General features: G+C 38.9%; 2 protein-coding genes across 5 annotated transcripts in view; both read right to left on the reverse strand.

Moving 5' to 3' along the window:
- Positions 1–86: 86 nt before the first annotated feature.
- Positions 87–7,600, reverse strand: prtfdc1b (phosphoribosyl transferase domain containing 1b). Its single transcript, XM_067475648.1, has 9 exons — positions 7,429–7,600; positions 7,068–7,174; positions 5,596–5,779; positions 5,081–5,146; positions 2,872–2,889; positions 1,245–1,327; positions 945–991; positions 724–800; positions 87–592 (listed from the first exon to the last, which is right to left on the reverse strand). The coding sequence occupies exons 1-9, from the start codon at positions 7,471–7,473 to the stop codon at positions 545–547; spliced, it is 675 nt and encodes a 224-aa protein (XP_067331749.1). The 5' UTR covers positions 7,474–7,600; the 3' UTR covers positions 87–544.
- Positions 7,601–10,172: 2,572 nt separating this feature from the next.
- pbx1a (pre-B-cell leukemia homeobox 1a) overlaps positions 10,173–20,216 on the reverse strand; it is a 49,005-nt gene continuing 38,961 nt past the window's right edge. Inside the window, exons 4-9 of one of the 4 annotated variants that reach the window (XM_067475649.1) lie at positions 19,675–19,865; positions 19,257–19,392; positions 17,920–18,079; positions 16,872–16,984; positions 15,516–15,614; positions 10,173–12,080 (exon numbers count right to left, since the gene is read on the reverse strand). In XM_067475649.1, coding sequence (XP_067331750.1) covers positions 11,988–12,080; positions 15,516–15,614; positions 16,872–16,984; positions 17,920–18,079; positions 19,257–19,392; positions 19,675–19,865 — 792 coding nt within the window. In that variant the 3' untranslated portion in view covers positions 10,173–11,987. The remainder of the gene's footprint in view (positions 12,081–15,515; positions 15,615–16,871; positions 16,985–17,919; positions 18,080–19,256; positions 19,393–19,674; positions 19,866–20,216) is intronic. The other 3 variants (XM_067475650.1, XR_010910667.1, XM_067475651.1) reach the window with 3 other exon arrangements.

Consider the following 20,216-nt stretch of genomic DNA (forward strand, 5'->3'; position numbering starts at 1 on the left):
AACCAATGCTACCTAACAGCTTTTCTTTCTGTCATTAAAGATGACAGCTGAATCAGTAAATAAAAATTATAATTACCATGTACAGATGATGTAAATGCAACACTTTAATCACTAAATGGCAAAAAGGTCCTGATAGAAACAGTGTAAGTCCCTTTCGTTTTAGAAGAAGATGACATGTTTCTCAGTGCATGGACATAAAAAACATTTACATTCATACAGGTTAAGACTCTGCGAGTTATTTTGAATGCATACAAAGTGATGTAAAAATAAGATGGCATTTGTGTTTGAGTCAAACTAACACATAGTAGCAGTAAAGCAGCATTGAATAGTTTCCATGTGAATCAGTTTCGTTACCATTAAGAATGAGGCTGCAGCTTTAAAACACACAGGTGCTTTGCTAAAGTCAGTTAAATGTCAGCAACTATAGTTAAAACGTATAAACATTTCATCAAAGGAATGTTATAACAAAACAGAGATGCTTAAGATTAAATGTCATAGCAGCTGAATGATGACATCCGTGTGACAGTTTCCTCTATGTAGTTTTCTAAATCTTGTATTTAATCTTCCCACTTTCGCTGATCACGCAGATATGCTAACAAAGGAGGAAAAACACCAGTCACATAGGAGAATATGCACATGTTCTACAACTATACAAAACATAGGTTTCTTCGACACTAAATGCAAACTCTTTGTCTAAAACAGAGTCACTTTTGACTGACTTACATTGAGGTCTCTAAAATACTCATTGTAGTCTAAGGCATATCCAACCACAAAATGATTGGGTATCTCAAAGCCCACATCTGAAATAAAAAGACAAAGAGGAACTTTAAGTTTAACCATTTTCTACAGTCCACTGACTCACCAAGAAACACGAGGCAACAATTATTTGAAATGTGAAGGGAAAACTTGACTCAAACATCTGAAAGGGTTGGTCATGTACATACAGTCAGGAAGACACGCCGAGTTCAGTGGTACCCTCTTCACCAACAACCTGGGGGAAAAAAGCAGATTATTGCACAATATCTATTTTTACCTGCCCTGTAGGATGTCAAGGGACGACATTCATTGTGAACAACAGCACCTGAAACCTGTGTTGCTTGTGTCTCCCAGTCTCTTTTCTGTCTGTCTAGACTTAAAGGTTCCCACCTTTAAGTCTAGAATCTGAGTGATTCATAAAGCAAAACAATTGGTCTGTCTTTTTTGGTTTTGTTTTGAGGTCTTCACAAACCATTAAAGTAACTTACCCTGCTACTTTGATCATTTTGGGCCTGAAAGCTTCGACATGCTTCAGGAGAGTTTTCATTGTCTTTCCGGTACCTACAATGGCCTGAAAAGGCAAAGACAGGAAAACGGGATTGAGAAAGCAAGAGGACTCCAATTGTGAAAGGCAAATAAAAAGAAATTAAGTCCCCTTTCAATTGTATTACATAACTGTTTAGGATTTATTTCTTGAAAAGAATTGACTTTAATTGAAAAAGGAAGTAAAAAGTAAAAAGCAGCATTTTCACACAAAACTGCCTCTTGACCTTCGGCATTAGGGAAAGAGGCAAAAGTTAGTGGTGGAATGAAGCCACAGGAAGTAGTATGCTTTGTCATGTAAAAGTGGTCATAAAGCCCTACAGTAGTTTGTTCTTAGACACTCTCCTTTGAAATACAGTGATTTTTGTCCTATTTTCTATGAAGCAAAAAATAAATAAATACATAGAGACACCCCTAGATTGCAGTCTAGTTTCTATCCAGCTGTATATATGTTTAATACTTTTTATTTAAGCCTTATCAATTTTGTTGGTTTAATTTTTGAACACCTAAGAACAGCATCTGGTTCTCCTGCTAAATCCCACAACCAGCTGGGACCAGCCCACACTTACTAACTTTGCCTGTCTGCAGATAATGTAAAATAGTTTCTCAGAGCTGTTTAGCTGAAAACAGCTCCTTGCTGCTGCCAAAGACAACGCTGTGAGGTTGAGTGAAAACACTGACGGCACAGTTTGTAAACCTTGTGTTGCATAGTGTGTTTTCTATTTTGGACATTTTCTTTCTTTTTAACTTTTAATTCTATTTTTCTTGTGGACCGTTTCACGTCATGGTCTGCACTTATATAGCACTTTTCTACCTACTGCCCCTTAAAGTGCTTTATACTGCTTCGTATTCACCCATTCACACTCACACACACACACTCATACACCGATGGGGGAGCGAGCAACTAAGTTGGGGTTCAGTGTCTTGCTCAAAGACACTTCGACATGTGACTGGAGGAGCCAGGGATCGAACCAACAACACGAAAAAGACCGTTGTACCTTCCTGCGCCACAGTCGGTGTTAATCATTTTTGAGTTATTTTCCATCTTTGTGGTAACTTTGTGCCTTTTGACTGAGTAGTTTTAATCAATAAATATAAACAATAAACCCAACTAGCTCTGGCACTTTGACCTCTTGGGGCTGTTGAACTTATCGCCATTACTTACTGCTATAGCGGCCAAAGTTATTACATATTTAACTCACAGATTTTTAAGCACTGACTAATGACTACTCTTTCAAAATATTAACCGCACTACATCATATGCCCAGTAAGGAAATGTTACTCACTAAGCAAATGTATTTCCTGTAAATGTCATTTGTTTCCCCACTACAAGACTAAAAGACTGTGCCAAAAAGTTTATGATCATGTTGGAATAAATAATTCTCTTCTTTCCTAAATACAGGTCAGCTTATTAAAAAGTTTTCCTCATGTTAGAATCAGATCCAGTAGAAGGAATTAAAATGCTTTTCCTGGCTCCTCTTGACCTGAATAGCCAATCATGGAAAGAAATACGATAGATCTGTTCAGTGAAGGGAATAAAAAAAAAACAAAAAAAAAACATAGTGGACTTACCTCCACAATCAGTACGTTCTTATGGCAGCGGGAAAGAAAAGAGAGGAAAGAAACAATTATTCTCAGGTTGAAATAGATAAGAGACTATAGTGTTTTATGTTGAAAAACAAGCCCATACAACTTTACAAAAGTTATGTAGTTTTGATATAAATGGCAATAAACTATTAATTTAAAAGTCCGAGAAAATTGTGGGACAGCCTAACTTTTACTGACAGCAATGGGGAACCAAATAAAAAACACGAATAAAAGTAAAATAATGTTTATGTCTTTTTTTGGAAATGTCTAACAAGATGTGTGTTGAAACACATGTTATCAACTGAGTCACACCCAACCAACCCTACTGCAACCACTGTATCTGTAAGCACTTTATTACATTTTATGATATCAGTGATTATGCAAGGAAAGGATTGCAGGCAGCTGAAAGCTGCCTCATCCAGACTGGAAATCTGTGTTCCTACAGTCCTTCTTTGAATGTCACATTGAAATAGCTGAAATTCTACAAATGTTTGTCTAATCAACCGGAGACAACTGGGCACTGTTTATGTTAAGAGGCACAATCTTCAGCTTTACTTCAGCCCAGCTAGGTCAAGATGAAAAAAGCAAAACAAAACTTTAACTGGCATGTAATTGTTTACCCTACTTTTCAAACAAAGGATTCATTCAAGCATGTCGTCATGCTTTGTTTTATGCTCATTATTCATCCATATTTATTAAGAGCATAGTATACCCTAGAGAAGTATAAAGGAACAAGTTATATCAAGTCTAAGCAGAAAGGGGAAGCTGCTGCCTGTTGAATAAAGCCTTGAGAGGCGTAGGTGTAACACGGAACATGTAATATGTTCCTCGCCATACAAGTATTTCACTTCTACCAGCAAAACATCACAAGATTCGGTTACAAACAGGTCGACTAATTTTAGTTTAGTACATCTCAAGGAGCCCAGGGATTTCACAAGCACACTTAAAATACTGAGGGCAAAGCAGTCGGCAACAACTCACACATGCTACCTCATCTCCTATTCATGCTTTAGGCATCTATGCCACGCCTGGCTACAGGGCGTATAAGCGTGTGTGTGTGTGTGTGTGTGTGTGTGTATGCAAGAAAGTGTTCGGATCAGCTGATATAAATTACGTAGTATTACTCTAGTTGACTTATGACTTCTGTAGTAGTGGTTAAGTAATTCATCTCTGTGTACACACAGGAACACAAAGAAGCACAGTCTGCAAACAAGCTGCAGACATGCAAACCGTCACACACACACCATTTTCCTACAAGACATACGTTCACAAATACCAAAAATCCCCTCTGATGACAAATGTGCCTGACAGTTGTGCTGTCATTTAAAAAATTATTTTAAGGGTATTGATGTTATTTTTAATGCTGCTGTAGCATGTTGGACACATGCAAATAATAGAATATATGGACAATTTTGATATTTAATTTATTTTTAAGCTATGAAAACATTTAGTTGCAGCCCTCGTATTGACCTATACACTGTAGTTGTTGCACTGAAGGATCGTTCATTGGCCAAAGGGGTTTTTAGTGTTTACATATTTCAACAGTTGACATACTGTAGAAGTGTGATTGTTTTGTGACTCCTTAATATGGAGCAAAATAATACAATACAAACTAAACAATCAAGGATTGGACTTAAAAATAAATATGATTGTTTGTAACACAATTTTAGAAATAGTATCTGTTTCTAATTTGCTACACCACAAATCACCTCCATGGGTTAGTGAACTGTACTCTTCATGTTTAGTGCATGTTATAACTCTCCTATGGTTTGGTAAAAGCCATATGCATACAGACACAATCACTGATATTTCAGTTCATTATTAAAGTACGGATTTTGACATTTTCACATTTCATTCCTCCTGATCTGCTGTGATATCAACTCAGATGCGTATAGATTTTTGCTTACACTTAGATAAAGCGAGAGAATCCTAAGAATTTATTACATTAAAACAGCTGGTATCTGATCACTGCTAGTATTGTCAGAAACTGCCATCTTTTATCTCCTTTACAGAAGCACAGAACCAATTAGTCATACTGGAGAGAGAGATGGCAGAGGAGAGGCTGCCCTCTTGAGGCTATCATCAGTCAAGTCCACCATCTCCATGCTACTTGTGTTAGTTTTACTGTAATAGACCTTATTTAGACTGTGTTTATTCTGTAATTAAAGAGCAGTTTGAACAGGACAAATATTACCTTATCAGCTAAAAAAGACAAATCCTCAGCTCCGACTATGTGAAGATCCTCTGTTGACTGATCATTCTGTGAGAATAAAAACGAGTCAAGAATAAAACGTGTGGTAAAATGCAAACTTAAATGTTTCATTCTCACTTACAGTAGAGGAGAACAGACATTATTTGACCAAACTAATTCTTTTGGCATTTGCCACATTTATTGACAGAAATTATCTCCAAACTTGAAACAGTTGACAAAAAGCACAAGACTATCTACAGGGTCCTAATTTCAAAGTCTGTGGTATTTTTCTTTCTGCTGTGGCTACTGTGGCTACATGAAAACACTACATTTATGGCCCATCTACACAAAGATATCTCTGTCATAGTCTATAAAATATAACTTGTGACTAAGTCATGACTACTCATCAGGACTGATAACCTTATGCCCAAAGAGTGACTCGTCATTCACATACACACCAATTAAGTCAAAGTATCAGTGTCTGAGTACTTTTAGTACAGTGGCAGGCACAATCTCACCAGGTAGCTCTTGAGACGAATGAAGTGGACCCTCATAGGGATTGAGCGGTTGGAGTTGCGGCTGAGTGCCTTGATCCTGTCTACCAGGTCGGCACAGAACTGGTACCCTCCCTTCAGCACACACAGAACCACGATGTCATGCTCCCCCAGGTCATCCATGATGTTTCGAGCAAGACGTTCTGTTCTAAAACAGCGTAAAAAGTACATTTCCTCCGTAACACTTTGTGACCTGTAACCCCAGTGGTACAATGAATGCTGGGGTTACAGGTGATTCAAAATTGTAGGCTGTGGGTCTGATCCACACAGTAATCCATATTTACCATGTTTATACTCCTGTTTGCTGTTTACCTGCGGTATGTCATCAAAAACAAAAAAACATAAACCAATGAGATTTGGTGGAAGGTTAAAGGGACAAACTAAAGAATGTGTGAAGTGTGTGTTTACTACAACCAGCCTATATTCAACTACATATTAATATGATAGGAATGTTTGCATATGAATGAAGGCCAAATAATACTGACTAGATCCACAATGATTAGTTGATTAATCAACTGAGCATAAAAACCTCTAAATGTAAAGAGTTTATGTTTCTCTCGGTCAGACATGATGATAGTAAATTCAACCCATTTCGGTTCTGGACTGTTGGTCAGGTAAATGCAACATGTGACGATGTCGCTTTGTTATTGGAGAAATTATAAATAACACTTTAAGCATTTTCTGACAATTTGTGAGCATTTAAAAATGTGCTGTTTTTGTTTCATGTAAGTATGTCAGTGTAGAACACATTTTACTGAACTCCACATATGTTGAAGTTGATTCAAATATTCAGACTCATAAATGCCAATATTGTCCATCAACGTGCAATACTGACACAAATTGTGATTTCTTTAGATTCACATTAAAAATTTTTACACATTTTCTGAAATACATAAAAAGGACGCCACTGATTTTGAACTTGCTTCTTTTGGTTCTAGTTTGGGTTGTACATGTACATAAATGCCATTAAATTTCCCATTGACTTCCCTGTATCAAAATCTCTCTACTTGTTGCACACTGTGGAGTTTGCTTTCCAGAGCTCCCCTAGATGACATCATCAGAACTCCTACAGATGAAAACTCCTCTGGTTGATGTCATCTGGAGGTTTTTAGCTAGAAATGGAGAAATATTTGAATAAAGGGAAGTAAGAGGGAAGTTTAAAAGCATTAATGCAATTTACACCCTAAACTAAAGCCAATTTAAAATTTGGTGAAGTTGCCCTTTAATTATAACAGATCATATATTAATATTGATCTCATTTATGAGTTAATTAGCTTATCTGTGATCATTTTAAAAAGTATTTCATACTAGTTTTACAGTCCCAGAATTCCTCTACATAGCTTTAACAAAACTTGTGTAAAAGTCACATGGTGCATCGCACGATGTTGTCCCCAAGTACCCTCAAAGACGGATTCTTTACTTTCATTTTGTGGTACCTGTCCATAATCAGGCCGTGTGGAATAATGACAGAGTCTAAATCTCCGGAGTAGTGAGCTGGGAAGCTGAAGAGGTCTAAACTGTAGCCTGGCCAGTCATCGTTAATCTAGGAGAACAAGATAAACGTCAGCATCGTGTTCACTCATACACGCAGAGAAAACCGAACAGGAGCTTTGTGCTGCACGTTTCTTGCCTGCACGAAATCAGTGTGAAACACACGTGTAGCTCTAAAGAAAATACATCTACAGGATGCGAAGAGTTGCCCCATCCCGTGCATCCATGAATGAGTAAAGACTTTCCCCCCATTACTGGAAACAATGCAACACTTGTTAATTCACTGCCGCGTTTTCTTTTAATTACCACAATTCCGCCGGTTCTTCCAGGCGGGACGGAAACGTCTGCCATGTTGTTTTCCGCCGACGTTAGAGCAGGTTGCTGTTTCAAGAAAGTGGTGGGGCAAGATTTCAGAAGGATGTGGCACCGTGAGGAGAGAGGAGGAGCATCGGGGTCAAGGAATGTTCCTGTTTGGCGTTGTGTTACTGCTGTGTTGTCACCAGAGGCGCACGGAGACAAAACTTCAACAGAGAGTTTTTACAGTGGGTCGTTTCAGCTTAAACGACCCGCACACAAGCTTAAGTTATCAGTTATAGAAGCTGTCATTATAGATAAGGACTCGGCCAGTAGGTCAGAAGGGATACGAGAGCTCCAATGATGTGAGGAAACACTGTGGTGATATGACTATGTAGAAAAATAAAAAATAATTTCCCTTTTTTTCCCCCCTCTTCTTATGTTCTATATGTTCTTATGTTTTATAATAAAAGTACAATCCCTGCAGAAATGCTGGGAAGTGTGAGAAGATAGTTAAATTTGAAAAAAGTATCTTAAAACCATTCAGCCATTGAATTAGAAGAAACAATTCAATTACCACCACAATAATAGAATCAGATCAGTCTCCCTCTCTCTCTCTCTCTCTCACACACACACACACACACAAAAGAAAAATATCAGCAAGAATGGAAAACAGAAGACTATGTCATCACCTTAGGGACATAACAAAGCTTTCACAGTTATGCAAGTGTAACTGAAAAAGAAAAATAAGTGAAAAGCTAGCAGAATACTAGCAGAATTCTTTTGCATCCACTAAAAGTGGCTGCTCACTGCAATCACACAATTCCCAGTAGGTATAATTAAATTTAACACCTTCATCATGTATAGATGCTGTGAAGGTTTTTAACAAACCTGTTCACATTGCCATCTTGTGGAGATGGACAGCAACTGTCTGTCCTTTATGTAAACTGTGTTTGTTTGAATCAAATAATTTGGTTTCTAACCTCATGTAATTATTGCAATATTATAGTAACATAGTAATTATTTTTTTTGGTTGTGTGTCTGGTTATCTTTTCCAAAACCCGATAAAAAAAGACTTGTACGCTTGTAATTTAAGAGATCTAGATGCCACACCCAGTCCCTTATGCTGAGTCTAAATTGTGAAGAGTGTGTATGAGTGAATTCTGGATGCACCACCCAGGGACTCGTGTGGTCAGTCAGTCCTACAACAACAACAGCAGCAGGAGCAGCAGCAGCAGCAGTAGGGTCTGGTCCGTTGTGTCACTGCACATAAAGCAATCTGCTGGGCTCTGTTAAGAGGGAAGGACAAGGTGTCTGGGCCACCCACCCATGCTCTTCCATGGCAGCTGTAATTATAAACAGTGGTACAATGACAGCTGGGGAGGCAGATGTCAACAGCAACATTAGATTTCAATCAGCTTGCACAGCACCAGCACCTCAGAGGAACGAGGAGGTGTTAAAACTACACTGCATGACAAAATCCCTCAAAAATGACTGAAAACAGTTATCATTCATGCCACAACGTATGTCATAAGATGTTTTTGTTGCAAATGATAGGGGCTGGAGTAATCAACGCAATGTTGCACAAGTCAGAAGATGCTGTTGGTTGAAGTCTTGTCAGATTGTCTTTGATGCCCCCTGTGCTAGTGAAAGAGGGCTGGCTCCTTAGCTGCCCTCAGGGCGCAGGGGAGCAGTCTGGTTTTGGCATTTCACACGCGCTCAGCAGTCAAGGCCTGTGACCGTGTGCAGACTTTATCGCCAACTGCTCCCTTATAGCATTACCCCTGTTGTTTGGCCAATTATGAATATTCAGTTGCCATGAATGTAATGCCGTCAGACATTGAACTGTCCAGCCAGATAATGTCAGGGGCATTGTTTGTAGTATTTACGAGAAGGGTCATACAGGGACTTGACAATTCTTCTCTTATTCTATCAGATTTTGATATTTATAGTGACAACATATAAGACAACCTAAGTATGTTACTCGTTTTTTCCCTTCTTTCTTCCTTTCTTTCTTTTGGGTGTTTATATAATTCACATTTTCCTCTGTGCCACAGACACATCAGTGGGTCATGTAGTTTATCTTCATTACACTCCACATGCACCATTCTGCATAGGAGCACCAAATGTACATTCATCTGAAAATAGTCCCCAGCAAATGCTCTAAGTCTGTTGTTTGAGTGCCTTCTGATAGAAACTTTAGTTCTCCACATGTTTCGGCAAATGCATTAGTTTTGCCTAACGTTTGTGACCAGTTTTTTTTTTCAGATTGTCATCTTTGGTAGGAATGATTACGTCTAAGGCTGTGTGCTACAGACTTATAAAACTTGTAATGGGGTTCTTAAATAAATAGTAGATTTATGGAATTAGATGTGTTTAATGCTTCATAAAAAGTGATTTCTGTCTGCTGTTTGTTTGTAAGTGGCTTTTTCTTTTAATGAAAAGATAGCTAATATGGATTTTAACATATTGTGTGTATGTGTGTGTGTGTGTGTGTGTGTGTGCGCGTGTGTGTGTACATGAATGTATGTACACTAACAAGTTGGACAGGAGCCATTACAGCAGGCAGGCACACTACCAGCCATAAAAGGGGAATGTCTACTGGCAGTCGCTAACCTTGGTTGACTTTCAGTTATCACAAAAGTGCCTGTGATTACCACGGTGCCTCTGATGCTTTCATGTGATCCCGAGCAAAATGACAGGTCTTTGCTCTCTCGTAAACTCCACAATAAAAAAATGCTGATGTATGGTCTCGCTGTATTACATATAATTTTTAATGTGTTGAAAACGCTTTCCAACAAAGCAAGTCAAGCACAATGGTGCACATAAACACATGTGGAAGGTTCATGAGCTAATTCACGATTAGGAAAGCAAAAAGTAATAGGCTACATTAAGCATAACAATAAAAAAAAAAACAACAAATACAAAAACAAATAGGCCACACAACATAAAAAAAGTGTCTATAAACAAGGTTAGACTGCTCAGAATACACATAATTTGACATAATGACATGTCCCTCTTTAGTGCTTAATGTTTAACATTTACAATCTTCATAAATGTTCGATACTGAAAGAAATCAGTCTGATAGTAGTAAGACAAGCATGAATTCAAAGGTCTACATTTGTTTTGGTGTCAATAGGGTTACTAAAGCAGTACCAGCAGAGTAATATATTGATTGAAAATGTAAATAAATGTAAAGACACAATTCAACTAAATGTGGAACGTAACATTGTCTTTATATCAAATTGTCCTCAGCTGAGCAGCATTTCAGGTACATCCAGATGCTTCTGTCATGGCAATGATCAGTAGCTACACGCTACAAGCATCTCTGGACCTGTGCTATATATTCACCAGCAAGGATTCACTGTGTAAGCATGTAAAACTCTATTAACATAATGACTTCCCTGTTTAAGTGGATTGTGGTTCATGTATTGAAAAACAAACTCAGTTACAGATGTCTTTGACAAACTTTGTTTTGCGTTGACGGTGATAATTTATCTTTTCTGTCAATGGGAGAGTATTATTCACTTGATTGTAGCACCACAGCTAAATGACAGTAGATGATGATTGAAATAATGGGTTGGAGAAGAAATAATGTTGTATGCATTTAATGGAAAGATATAATAGACTTTCTTTTAACAGTTTTGTTTTGGTCACATCAGCATTTTGGCGTTGTGGAAAATGTTTCTTCTGCAGTTGTGATGATGTAACAATAAAAAAAAAAAATCAGTTTTTAATTCAGGCAAATTAAAGTCAATTTTCTCTGTGTCAGGGAATCCTGTAATTCTGTCACTGTCACTCTACCAATATGCTGCAGAACCAAAACCAACAGGGTGTAAAATAATTTAAGCTGATATATCCTCCATCTTAATGAATGATGTCAAGCTTGTCTGATTTGATGACAAGTATTTATTTATTGTTTTACAGATAACTTACTTCACAGGGTTACCTTAAAGGTAAAATCTCCTGACAGAACTTTTGTTTTGACTCGTCAGGGACTGAGGGGAAGATGAACATACTCTTTTTTTTTAATCAAGCACACATTGTAAACAACTGCGCAATATTTAAGTCAAAATGGTGGATCATAGGTGAGACAACAAAATGTAAGTAAGAAGATGTGCCTTTTGCTCGCAAAGACAAAAGTTTCATTTTTACAAAACAAATAATGGAAACTGACATTTCCCTACTTTTTTTAGTGGCTGAGAGGTAGAATGAAGTATTTTCAGGTAAAACCAATGATTTGATTTATTTACTTTTTCATATCATTTCATCATACTGAGTGAAAACATTATGAGTGAATAAGTAACCCCAGCCCTCTGAATATATTGTGAAATCTGTACAAATGTCTCCGTTGATTGCGGTATTGTTTTAAGTTTTATTGTGAAACCTTTTCTTTGTATCCCAAATGTCCAATGTTAGAAGTAGAGGAAATATTACTTTGTTTTTTTTCTTGCTTAGGGCTTCACAGTAACTCTCCAAAGTGTGGGACATTGAATTCCCATGTTTAATACTGTGAATATCAAGGACAGTCCATGTTTTTTTTTGTAGATGAAGTGTAGAGATGGATATATTCAGTTGGAAGTATCTGAATGAACGCTCCCGGGTCCTTCTGTGGGCGATGTCACTGACGAAGGAGTCGGAGCATCTTGCCAGCCTCCATTTGTCTGTGGAGATAAGACAGGAAGCTTAATAGTAACAGTGTACTACAGGATACAACATGGGTACAAGAGTATCTTTGAGGATACGGTTTGCACTCTTCCATACAATATTTCTCGCTGTTAATAAAATCAATAAAAAGAGGAAAACCATCATTGAATTGATCCCACTAAGAGGTGGTGTCTGATAACGCTTGTTCCATGGTCCCACAGACCTGTGTCACAGAAGTATTACATTTTTTAACTTATTAATTGCAGTATTAAATTGTTCAATGTTCCTTCATCACCAAGTAACCAACAAAACATCCTATTTACTTCATTTTTAGTAGCACTTACTAAAAACAATAATAAGCAGCTTTTTCTTGGTCCAGTATGTCTCCGTATTTATTTTTTACTATCAGCTTTATCCTTTAGTTGCCATTTTGGCAAATACACTCGCTGAGAAATGATGAGAAATGATGATGCCAGTCTCCTGTGAAGCTGGAGCCAGGAGATGTTCAGCTTAGCTTATCGTAAGGATCAGAAACTAGAGGAGAAGCCCGGCTCTTTCCTAAAATCTACGGATGCTGACAAATTCACACGTTATACTGTCTCTGATTTATTGCCACCAAAAACATCATGGTGATGTTAATTAGGAGCCACTGTGGCAGCCAAGACTTACAGAAACTCCCTTATTTATAGGTTCTGTATTTGTTTGGATAAAACAAGAAAGATGTAGAGATCTAGGGGTGTGCTATACTGTATATGTATATGTTGTTATAATTTTTAGGATGTGAAAATTAAAGTAACTCTCAAGACATTTCCCAAAATATTAAACTACTTACAGTTGACTAGTATATACTACTATTACAGGGGTTGTGCAATGCCTCTATATCACTTGCAAAGTTTTCAGAATTTAGTAAAACACTCTCAAATCCAGATGAACTTGTTCTGAATAGATTGATAGTCCTTAATGTAAAACAAGGATTTATAAATTCTGAAATTCAGACACAAATATGAAAGTTATGTGGCTTACTCTTCAAAAGCATATGTTGTCTGTCCAACAAAAAACCAAACTGACAAACCCTGTTCATTAAAAATATTCTTGCACCAGTTTGCTCGTATTTTCCTCCAAATGGCCGACATAATGTGAGATAAACAAAGGAGATAAAACACGAAATATACAGACCATTGCTATTTCTCAGAATATTCCTCTGAGATGTTTGATAAAAGAATAAATTATCACAATAAATAATAGTTCTTCTTTAAAGCGGAGGCCTTCTCAAATCAGGATAAAAGGTTGACTAAAGACCATTAATTGTAATTTCCACACTATTAGTGAGAGCTAGGAACGTGCTTTGGCAGCCTCTTATTTCCAAACCCTGTTATTTTGCGTAAAGACTGTCTGTCAACGTATTCAGATGCAAGAGGGGAAAAAAAAGGAAGAATGGAAAAAAAAAAACATTTCGAGTCTCTAGGATAAGCAACACCCACAAGCAATTTGATGGGTGTAATTGCTGTTCAAGGATAAAGAAGGAGATATGAACCATACGAGTTCAGTCAGTAGCTCTTAGAAAGAAAAATGTATCATCTGGGCTAAATAAAAACAAGTACTTCATTCACAACTGCTGAAAGACAGCAATTTTTTTAAAAGTACTATGAGAGCTTCATGTCATCACCACCAATAACCACAGTAGTTGTTTCTGCTCGTTATATTAATATCATCATGATCCTCATCTTTGTTTATGGTTTGTTCTTTGCTCTCCCCTGTCCTCTGGTCTTGCTCACACATTCTCTCTCAGCTCTGCCCTCTACTTTGTTCAGTGCCCCCCCCCCCCCCCCCCCCCCCCGGCTGGTACACCTACCTCAGTACTATTTAGGCTTCTTGTTGGCAGGCACTTTTTTACTGTTACGTCTTGTCAATTATGCCACGTTTTGTCTGCTCTATTCTCTACTTCACCACTTTCCAGTTCCTAGTACCTTACCTACAATCGGTCTGACGTCTGATTCTCCAGGTATTACAGTACATCTCATTCTTTGCAGTGCTTTGTGCACGGTATGATTTAGTCAGATTCCGTGTGAGCAGAGTACTTTTGCTTTGTTTTGTGTGAGTGGTTTGGAGTAGCCTACTCTTTGCCTCTTCCTCCAGTTTAAGTCCTGTCTTCTAGTTACATGTTCTCACATTGCTGCACTCCCACTAAATCTAGATATAAGAACCTCAACCAAGATTAAGATAACGTTTTTTAGCTTGCCTGTTTCTTTGCTCAGCTGGCTGTTACCCTGTCTTGTTAACCCACCTGTTGCAAGTTTTTTTTTGCCTGTTGTGTCTTTATATTCTATAAGATTTACCCTATGATATAAACCCACTGCTAAATACTGCATCTATTTATGCAACTGTAAACGTGTGACATGACAATGTAGTTCTGTTAAATCCACAGGATGAGGTCTAAAATTGAAAGAGTCACACTTGGTTGTATAATAAGTGTAATATGTATGTCTTTTTTGTGCAACAAATCGAAAAGTTCTTTCAGATGTCTAGACAAGTGTTTGAGGAATCTAAAAATACCTCCAGAACAACTAACCTCTTGGGTAATTGTTCAGAACATCTGGGGCAACAGTTTAATAAAGGCCCTAATTGAATAAAACTGGCTTATCGCTGAGTCACTTCATTAGAGATTTTGTCTGCTTTCAATTGTTCCACTGACCGACACACCAGCACAGTCCATTGATCATCTATTTCCAGTTGAGCCTGTTGCATAGTGTGACTGCTTTTAAGCATCCTTGTTCTTGTTTTAGCATGGGGGGGTGTTGCAGGCTTGGCTGTCAGTGTCGCTGTGGATGTTCCTGTGGATGAATGATCTGACCAATGTGCTTGGACTGCTAGCCCAAAGCCCCGCTCTTTCTGTCCCTCTGACTGTCGTATTGACTCTGTTCAGCCCCGTGCAGCCTGTCGCTATGGATCTGCATGCTAACACACTGCCTCCAGTATTCCCTGTCCCACACCACCCAGCCCAGCGAGAAGACCTAGAAAACCAGCCCAGCCTTTGACAGGCTAGTTAAAGAGTTATTTTAAGAATTAGCAACTGGGAACTTTTTTTGTGCAGCCAGTCTCAGAGGGGATGGCTTTGTCCTATGATGCCGATGCGAGAACAGAACTGGGAGGGAGGATGACATCCGTGTCCTTCTTGTTTCTGTCGACTGCAGGTGTTTCACTGACGCTAATATTGTCCGACAGCCGACAGTGTGCCCAGGTACTCAGCCTGGTAGCTGCCTCATTGCCTCCCACCTAGGGCACGACTAGGGCAGCGGGGCAACTGGGTGCACAACCAGCCAAACCTAGCCAACTCTGCTAAGTGGCATCTCAGCAAGAAATAACACAACATTATACACCCCCTGCCACAGGAGAATCATTGCAAAGTAAGAAAGCAAAGGAAATGTTTAGAAGAAAAGAGGAAGAGTTTTTACAGGTCTTACGTTGATGCCCTGTGGACTGTACATCTGGCTGGCTGCGAGACTGTCACTGTATCCTCCGGTCTGGCTGATAACATGGCGAAGGGTATCCACCTGAAACCACAGGGACACACAGACAAAAGACCTGGTCAGACAAAAGCTCTGGATAACAAAGACAGCCATGCACAAGGAAAGGTCACTCTGATAGTAAAAGGGTACCGTAAACAGGAAAAGGTTACAAACAGCGCATCATAATAACTTGGCTGCTATTACAAGCTTGATAACAGGTGTTGGAAAAGGACAAAAATAAAAGAAACACAGCATTAGGCAATTATGAATGAGTTGAAATAATACAGATGTTAAACCCAGTGCTCTGAAATGCATTCGCTACATGTGGCTCCTGCATTATTGTTGACAGTATATACACACACTTTTTTTTTTTTTTACAAAATGCAAGACTGAACCAAATACTCTGAAGATGTATTCTGAAACACATTTACCTGACATGGCAGTCAGCAAAAATATGGTGTAATTGAGGTCAAATGTTAAACTGTTCAATTCTAACTTTTGTTTACTGGAATGCAGTCATTTCCATGGGCATCAAGCATTTCCTGGAAGCTGCTTTGTAGCCTTTGGCAGAGCAGCCATTCAGAATGACAACACACCTGCTATATGGATTTCACAATAAATCAGACTAAGACGAGAGGCCAATTTAGTCTAAGTTGTACTTTCTCTATTTGTTTTGTCGTCTTTTAATTGTACTTTGCCATGAGCAAGGCCATGATCAGAAAAAGAACCCTTTTAAAGGAACATGACTTTTAATAATTAAAGGCCAACCCTGAAAACCTACTTACTTCCTATAAGGGTCATTGTTTTTATATATTCATGAATGACCTAAAGCACTTGCACGACTGATCTGAAAAGAAAAAAAAAAGGGGGTGGGGGGGTGGAAGGATTAAGAAATTATGCCAAAAGCTCTCAAACAAAATGAACAAAATCACCCTGGGTACCAACTCCTTTTACAATGATGAGAGTTGTAACACTTGAAACACTGTGTTGGTCATCACTGTCAACTGGGGCAAGGTCAGGGAGCTACAGTGCACCAGTGGGTATGTGAACTCTTGTCAGGGGTGCTGATGAGTGCTGCACCGTTTCCAAATCTGTCTGTAGATGTCTACTCAACTATGGGTTGACAATGGCTTCTACATTAATGCAAAGCTTCAGGCTACGTCTAACCTCTGGTTCATTGTGTAGGTCAAGTTACCATGTGCATCCTCATTCACAGACTGGACAGACGTTGAACAAAATCACAAGTCGTCTCGTGACTTTTTTCAGCGGTACATCAGAGACTAAACTTAGAGAGGCGCCTACCTGGGATTGTATGTTGGCCCCAACCTGCCCCCCTTGGTACGAGTCCCCATTGAGGGACTGCACACTCATGAACAAGTCTCCGGAGTTTGACATGTTAAAAGAGCCAGCAGAACCTGAGAATACACAGAGGCAGAGAGGAGGAAAGAAAGGAGGACAAAGATAAGAGATAAGAAAAAATGGGAAGACAGGGACAGAAAAGTGAGGTAAAATGAGCATGCATAAGCTTAAGTGTTTTAAGTGGGTTAGTTTGGGAGGATGACAAACAGTATGAAAAAGTCTTTTTTATTCCAAACTGCACAGCTGAAATCTCACTGCACCATAATTTAAAATAAAAAAAAAAAAATCAACAAGTAGAAGGAGACAGTATGTAAGTATAAAATGAGTCCAGTTAAAACAAATCTTATAGATTATATAGTTGTTAAATGTCTTTGCTGCTAGTGTTTCATTAAGGAAGTAATAACTGATCTGCAGGAAGACCCAAAGAACCGTCTTCATCCATTAATGGACCCCAGCTCCCCAGATGTAAAGAGACCATTGTGTAACTTGATTTCAACACCCGGTCCTAATCAAATACAGTTGCAAAGTCTCTATATGACAAAAGACTCCGCTTGCCCTCTGAGCAGCTTAATGACATGCACGAGGTCAACCGGACAAGAGGCAGGAAAAAATTAACGTCCACAAGACCAAGAGGTCAATAACAGACAGTGGGAGAGAGAGAGAGAGAGAGAGAGAGAGAGAGAGAGAGAGAGAAAGAAAATGGGTGAGAAAGACAAAGAGCATACGCCAAGAAGAAAGAGAACAAATGGAACAAGGAGAGATGGTAACCCATACCATATTACTGGGTTAGTTAAGGAGAGGAAGGGCCTGGTAATATAAACAGAGCCAGAGACTGAATTCTTGAGTTGCAGCTCAGATCTAAGAACATTATTCTGCTCTATGCTGTGCTTCTACCTGTTCTGTGATCAAAAACATATCTTTGCTTGTTGGTCTACATAAAGAGCTTCTGATAATTTAGCCTAGTGTTGGTTAATCTCACTCTGATGTTCACCTGCTGAATTGGGAGTTGAGGGGGAGTTTGCCTGACTGCCGTGAGCCGACACACTGGTCGCGTTGACTGCAGTCCTCGCTGCATACATGTTAGCCTCTTCTTGGAACTTGCCTATGTTTTTCTTGTATCGAATCCTCTTGTTCCCAAACCAGTTTGATACCTGTCAAGACATCATTGACAAGATAGAATGAATTATACTTATAACATTAAACTTATATCACTGCAAGGACACCATAAAACAAAAGGCATATTATAGGAATACATTCTGATAGTACTTGTGTTCTTCTAAATATATTTGTACCTCTAAACCGACATGCACTGAATCATTGCAGTCTGCACTCATAACAATGTTGGTTTCTACTATGCAAATCACCAATATTAACCTTCCTATGATTGAAATTGGGGGAGTACGTTTATATTATATGACTGGTATTAAACATCCCTCAGCTTTCCCTGTATATCTGCCCTTGCCTGCCTCTAAATGACATAATCTGGAAGAGTTATTTAGTTTTCTCCTCCAAATGGAGTTCTGGAGGAGCAGATCAACCATGACTACAACCTCCATAGCATTACCAATCAGATGGCATTCTCAGAACTGAAAAACTCCTCCAGATGATGTCATCTGTTTTTTTCAGGAACCAACAAAGGAATATTTTTGGAGCTCAGTTGGTAGAGTGGCCGCCCACCGAAGATTCGCGGCCCGCTCTTCCTGGCCACATATCGAAGTGTCCCTGGGTAAGACACTTAACCCCCAACAGCCCATCCCCAGCCATGCAGTGCTGGTCTCAAGCCCTGTAGAAATTGGGAAGGGTTGCGTCAGGAGGGGGCAACAGCTGTAAAAACTGTTCCAAATCAACATGTGGACTGATGATCCGCTGTGGTGACCCTGAACTTGCGGGATAAGCCGAAAGAACAAAAACAAAACAACAACCAAAAATGGAATATTTTATAAATGTACTTGAAAGGGAATTTAATATGATTCATAGGCATGTACTCCCCCAACTAGAGCCATCGTTAAAAGTTACCCTTTAAATGCTTAGTGCTGGACTTTTACTCACACGTACTCTATGTCAGGAATGCAGGTGTTATATAAATACATAAGCATATTATTTAAAACAGTTTACTCAGCCTTGATGCATAGTGTTACTGTCCTTTGCTAAAAATAATTAGCCTCAACTGGCTCTCAAATGCTAATAGCAAAGCTGGATAGATATGAACAAAGTATATAGCTCTGTTAACCCTGAAGCTCACTGCAGCCCATTCAATGTTAACATAGCTTTACTTAAAAAAGTGTTCAACTGTGGATGTGTCTGACAAAGCTTATTCATTCTGGTTACCTGTGACACTGTGATACCGCATTTCTTGGCCAGTTCTTCTTTGGCCTCTTCGCTGGGATAGGGGTTACTGAGATGGGAGTAAAAGTACTCATTTAGGATCTCAGTTGCTTGTTTGTTGAAGTTCCTCCTCTTTCGTCTGGACAGAAAGCAAGCAGAACAAAAAGGGCAAAACAAAAATTATTAAAATACATTTCGTTTTCTCCTGTGTGTTTGAGCTAGTTCCACTGAACAGTGTTTTAAAGCTGTGAAACAAATCAGAAAAGCAAAATAATGAAAATAAACTTCAGCTTGAGAAGTAATAAAAAAAGGGTTCTTAAAAATGGAAAATGGAAAAATATTATTAAAATAATATAATATTAAAAATATTATATTTCAACAGACTGCTTGTGTTGTAGCAAATCACATATCACACACAGACCTGGCGTCAAGGAAGCGTGAACGCAGGATCATGACGGCCTCGCAGGTGCTTTGTTTTAGCTGCATCTGGATGGAGCTGAACTTGCGGTGGATGATACTGACCATGCGCTCGATCTCTTTGGGCGAGATGGGTCGTGTTCGAGACTGCTCCCTCAGCAGGTTCATCACATGGGTGGTGAACTCATTGCACGCCTGGATGCACAGACAGACAGGATTCATAAAAAGAATAACTATCACAGAAGCTCGACAGCTTCACACAGAACAAAAGAACGAAATTGGATTCTGGAGAGGCTGCACTTTCATTTGCAGGCTTTGGCCTTGTAGAAGCAGTGCTGACAGTATAACAGCAGCAGTGTTGGAGGTAATAAGAATAGTCTAGATGAAAGCAGCAGACACAGCGAGATGTTTCACGCCAAACAAATGTGGCAGTGGAGTCATACAGTGGAGGTAGCGAGATTTGGAGTGCTCTGAATATTAAAAAGACTTCTCTTCAATGGAAGAGAAAATGTGACAAGTGAAGTGAAATCTAAAATGACAGCAGGC

This window comes from Channa argus, chromosome 14 (genome assembly GCF_033026475.1).
Source record: "Channa argus isolate prfri chromosome 14, Channa argus male v1.0, whole genome shotgun sequence".
Taxonomy (NCBI): Eukaryota; Metazoa; Chordata; class Actinopteri; order Anabantiformes; family Channidae; genus Channa; species Channa argus.

What these genes read in the sequence shown, in the direction of transcription:
- prtfdc1b (XM_067475648.1), bottom strand. Translation starts at nt 7,473, where the DNA reads ATGGCAGACGTTTCCGTCCCGCCTGGAAGAACCGGCGGAATTGTG. An exon ending in GAAGAACCGGCGGAATTGTG is followed by an intron (nt 7,175 to 7,428) that starts GTAATTAAAAGA and finishes TTGTTCTCCTAG; the next exon opens with ATTAACGATGACTGGCCAGG. An exon ending in AGTATTTTAGAGACCTCAAT is followed by an intron (nt 593 to 723) that starts GTAAGTCAGTCA and finishes CTCCTTTGTTAG; the next exon opens with CATATCTGCGTGATCAGCGA.